Raw genomic sequence first — 4,154 nt, 5'->3', positions numbered from 1 at the left:
GGAGAATGTGCAAACTCCACACAGTCAGTCGCCTGAGGCGGGAATTGAACCCGGGTCTCTGGCGCTGTGAGGCAGCAGTGCTAACCACTGTGCCACCGTGCCGCCCACCAGTCTAAGACCATAATCAACTGCACGTGTGGAATTGTTTATTTCAGTTGGAGTATTTAGTGAGCATTCTTTCATTCAGGCCAGGTGCTGATATCTTGTTGTGTTTCTGCCTAGATAATTATCCTGATGTGGAGATTGAGGCAAATCACCACCCTGCTGAGGGATTGGAGAATGTTGCTGATTTGCCTCCCACTCAAGTCCAAGGGGTGTTCCAATCAGCTGCCGGGGGAGAGGAACTCGAGGAAGAAAGTATGTGACCGTATCCTGCTCATTTATTAAATCTCCTCATCCACGTGCACACGCACGCAACCTAAACTTCATGCAAGTATTAGGCAGCACCTTGTGGAATTTCTTCCCTAAACTCTCTCCACCTCCTTTAAGACTTCCACAAAATCCATCTGTTTGAACAGCTGTTGGTCACTCTGAATATCACCACCTTTTTGCTGTTTACTGCCAGATTACACTTCTGTGAAGCACTTTAGGGAAATTTTCATATATTAAACATGCTACAAAAATGCAATGTTTTGTCCAGCACAGCCTCCACCTGGTTCAGTGAGGTCACACTTTCCTCTAATTCTTCCAAGGGAGAACTTAAATTGAGATTGAACTAAAATGTTGTTCCTGCCTTCCACTGACATTATTAGAAAACAGGACAGTTTTCCTAATGTCGTAGCCAACATTCCTCCCTCAGCCAGATGTTAAAGCCAGAATTGACTCCAAGCATTGTTTTCCTCAGCTAGACTTGGACCCTGACTCCAAATTCAAAAATAACTTCAACTGTAATTGTAGTATTGGGCTCATTAAAATCACTTCACAATGGTGCTGCGGTTATGCAACCCGTATTCATATAATTCTCAGAACAGTATGCTCCTAAGGGTAGTTGGAGTGTGGAAATCATTGCCTAAAAGATGCAGAACCCCTCAGCTCCTTTAGCAGGGGGCGTCTGGATATGCTGCTCAAGTATTTTAACCTGCAGGGCTATGATCAAGTGCTGGTGCGATTCGGTCAGATGGATTGTTCTTTTCGCAGTGTCTTATTATGCAGTAAACCTTTTATAATTCCCCTCATCACCATCTGCCATTAAATAGCATTTTCACCCTCTTAAAAATTAGAAAAATACTCCAAAGAAGTTTCAGTTCATGATATAGTGAGCTAGGCTATAGCTAGATTAAACAACACAGAAGATCTATTGATCCAGTTGGCCTATTCTATGTTTATGTTCGACATGAGCTCCTCCCATCCATTTTATCAGTGGATCCTTCACTTCCTTTCTCCCTCATGTTTACTCAACTTCCCCTTAAATGCATTTATTTCCCTCATGATGAAGCCTGTTTCACATTCTTATTGTCCTTTAGGCAAACGTGCTTTTAAAAAGAATTTGAGTGAATATCTTCTATTGATAGTCCCCAGTTTAGTATTCTCCCAGAAGTAGAATATTTACCAAATCAAATCTCTTCATAATGTTTGTGTCTTCAATCAGGCCATCCCTCTAGCCCTTTTCTTTTCTAACCTATTCAAGTGTTCTTGTTCACTCTCTAATCTTTTAATGATGGTATCCTTGTGACTCTATTCACAGAGGGCGTGAAACTTGGCTTGGGGGACTTCATCTTTTACAGTGTCCTGGTGGGCAAGGCTGCTGCAGGTGCCAGTGGAGACTGGAACACAACCTTGGCCTGCTTCATTGCCATTCTGATTGTAAGTTTAGAAAAATACTGATTCTGATGTTTCATAAGGGATTGTGTCAACACTACAGGAACTAAAATCTCCCAGGGGAGGCAGTTGCAAACAGAAACTAAAAGTGTAAAATCATGGGTCTCTTAAGTTGTTTTTAACATCTTTCCTTAAAACAATGAAGAAATGTGCTGCACCATATTGGACATGGTGAGAAAAGCTTTGAAAGTACAGTAGTCAACAATTAGCTAAGAAACCTGGTCAGACTTTGGTTGGTGGTGTAATGCAAAGATGGATATGTGGGATGACCAATATGTGGAAGAGGAACGTAGGCTTGTTTATACGATGTCACCTCTTGGGAGTATATGCCTGCAGCATTGGCAGTCCCACATTTCTCCTGTTTAGGTACACTGATAACAGCAAAGTCACATCCTCCTTTTTTTTCAACAGGGATTGTGCCTCACGCTCCTGTTGCTGGCTGTGTTTAAGAAAGCCTTGCCAGCACTCCCCATCTCCATCACCTTTGGCCTGGTGTTCTACTTCTCCACTGACAACCTGGTTCGGCCTTTCATGGACACACTCGCTTTTCACCAGTTTTATATTTAAGAACTTGACTAAAACTCCACCTCACTTGGACTGCTGATAGTAGGTGCAGGGTTGGGGAAATTTCAGCACTGATCTTACCTTGTAGAAGTCCAGAAGGAAAAGAAAAATCATTTATATATTCATAATTTAATGATGCAAATGTTATAGCCATTTTGAGTCTGACCAATTGTGCAAGATTGAATTTTAAGAAATGTCTTTATAGAAATAAAAGTATGTTTATTAGTAACTTAAAACCCCACATTTAGTTATGTAAGAGCACTCTGCCTCACACCAATCCCCACAAAGGATTTAGAATGTAAACATGCAAATGGAATATGAGAGTGCGGGATGGAAAATGTGCCACGAGGTTTCAGACTTAAATATGTAGAAGCTTTTATTTATTTAGTGTTAGAGGAATTTTGTGTTTTAGTTGGTCAGCAAGGTGGACGGAAAAGTTTAGGGGAGCAAGGAGTTGGAAGTGAAGCGAGTTTATTAACCTAGCATTGAATTGTCATACTTTTAATATGAAGGTGAAAGATGCTCTTTCAGTTTATATAACCTATAAAATGTAGAACCAGTGCTCTCCAGTCAATGTAAGAATGGAGTCATCTCTGTGCTGTGGCAGAAGTGGGTACTGCAGATGCTGGAGATTAGAGTCGAGGTTAAAGTGATGCTGGAAAAGCACAGCAGTCAGGCAGCATCCAAAGGGCAGGAAAATCGACGTTTCGGGCAAAGGTCCTTCATTATTTCTATTCTATGTTTAGTAGTGACTGTTTACTACAAGAATCATTGGGTTTGTCTAATCATGTGAAAGAACTATAAAACAAATGTTTAATGTCACCTAAACTTGATCATGTGATCACACTGGACTATTTGTACCAAATCATGATTGTATGAGGAAGTGATTTGTACCCAACCTCCCCAAAACATTACCTCAGGGTTTTGTAAAGTTTAAGCAAGTAAAATAGAATTTTACAATTATGTTAGTCAGTATTTGTGACATACTCTGTATTGCTTTGCCAAATGCATTGGCAGGTGTCTTTTCCCACGGGTCGGGGCTGTTAAGACGAAAGGGCATATTTTTAAGGTGAGAGGAGAAACATTTTAAAAAGAACATGAGGGGCACTTTTTAATTGTGGTTCATATGTGGAATGGACTTCCAGAGGAAGTGGTAAATGCAGGTATAGTTAGAATATTTTTAAAAATTGGATAAGTTTATGAATAAGAAATGTTTGGAAGGATGTGGACCAAGTGTAGGCAGGTGAGACTAATTTACAGATTAAGGTTGGCACGAACCGGTTGAACCAAACTGTTTGTTTCCATTGCTGTATGCCTCTGATCTTTTTAAATTAAGCTGTATAAGAGATAAACATGCAATATTCCATGATCCAGTAAAATCCAACAGAAAGACAGGACTGGGATCGGGTAATAATGTTACTTGGCCAATGTTCCAAATCCTGCCTAGCAAAGTCTCATCCCAGAACTGAAACTTCACAATTATTCACTAGTGACATATGAATCAGGAATAGGCCTGCTCTGCCATTCAATAAGATCATGGCTGGTCTGATTGTAACCTCATATCCACATTCCTAAGTACCCTGACAACCTTTCACCATCCCCTTGCTCAACCAGAATCTATCCACCTCTTCCTTAAAAAAATTCAAGGATTTTGTTTCCACAACCTTTTCGGGAAGCCTATTCCAAAATTTTTTTAAAATCATTTAATCAATGAATTAAATAGATGACCACTGATTTTTACACTGGTTCTCTGATAAACACATCTACCTGTC

At 40.2% G+C, this 4,154-nt stretch overlaps 1 protein-coding gene across 3 annotated transcripts in view; it reads left to right on the top strand.

Annotated features, from left to right (window-relative positions):
- The window catches only part of psen2 (presenilin 2), a 23,587-nt gene extending 20,969 nt beyond the window's left edge, over nucleotides 1–2,618 (top strand). For 2 of the 3 annotated variants that reach the window (XM_043680750.1, XM_043680746.1), the window contains exons 9-11: nucleotides 223–357; nucleotides 1,685–1,803; nucleotides 2,230–2,618. In XM_043680750.1, coding sequence (XP_043536685.1) covers nucleotides 223–357; nucleotides 1,685–1,803; nucleotides 2,230–2,385 — 410 coding nt within the window. In that variant the 3' untranslated portion in view covers nucleotides 2,386–2,618. Of the gene's footprint in view, nucleotides 1–222; nucleotides 430–1,684; nucleotides 1,804–2,229 lie in introns of those variants that run through there. The other variant, XR_006309862.1, reaches the window with a different exon arrangement.
- Nucleotides 2,619–4,154: the final 1,536 nt, after the last annotated feature.

Source organism: Chiloscyllium plagiosum, chromosome 3 (assembly GCF_004010195.1).
Source record: "Chiloscyllium plagiosum isolate BGI_BamShark_2017 chromosome 3, ASM401019v2, whole genome shotgun sequence".
Lineage (NCBI taxonomy): Eukaryota > Metazoa > Chordata > Chondrichthyes > Orectolobiformes > Hemiscylliidae > Chiloscyllium > Chiloscyllium plagiosum.
This window is presented reverse-complemented; position numbering and strand designations above follow the sequence as displayed.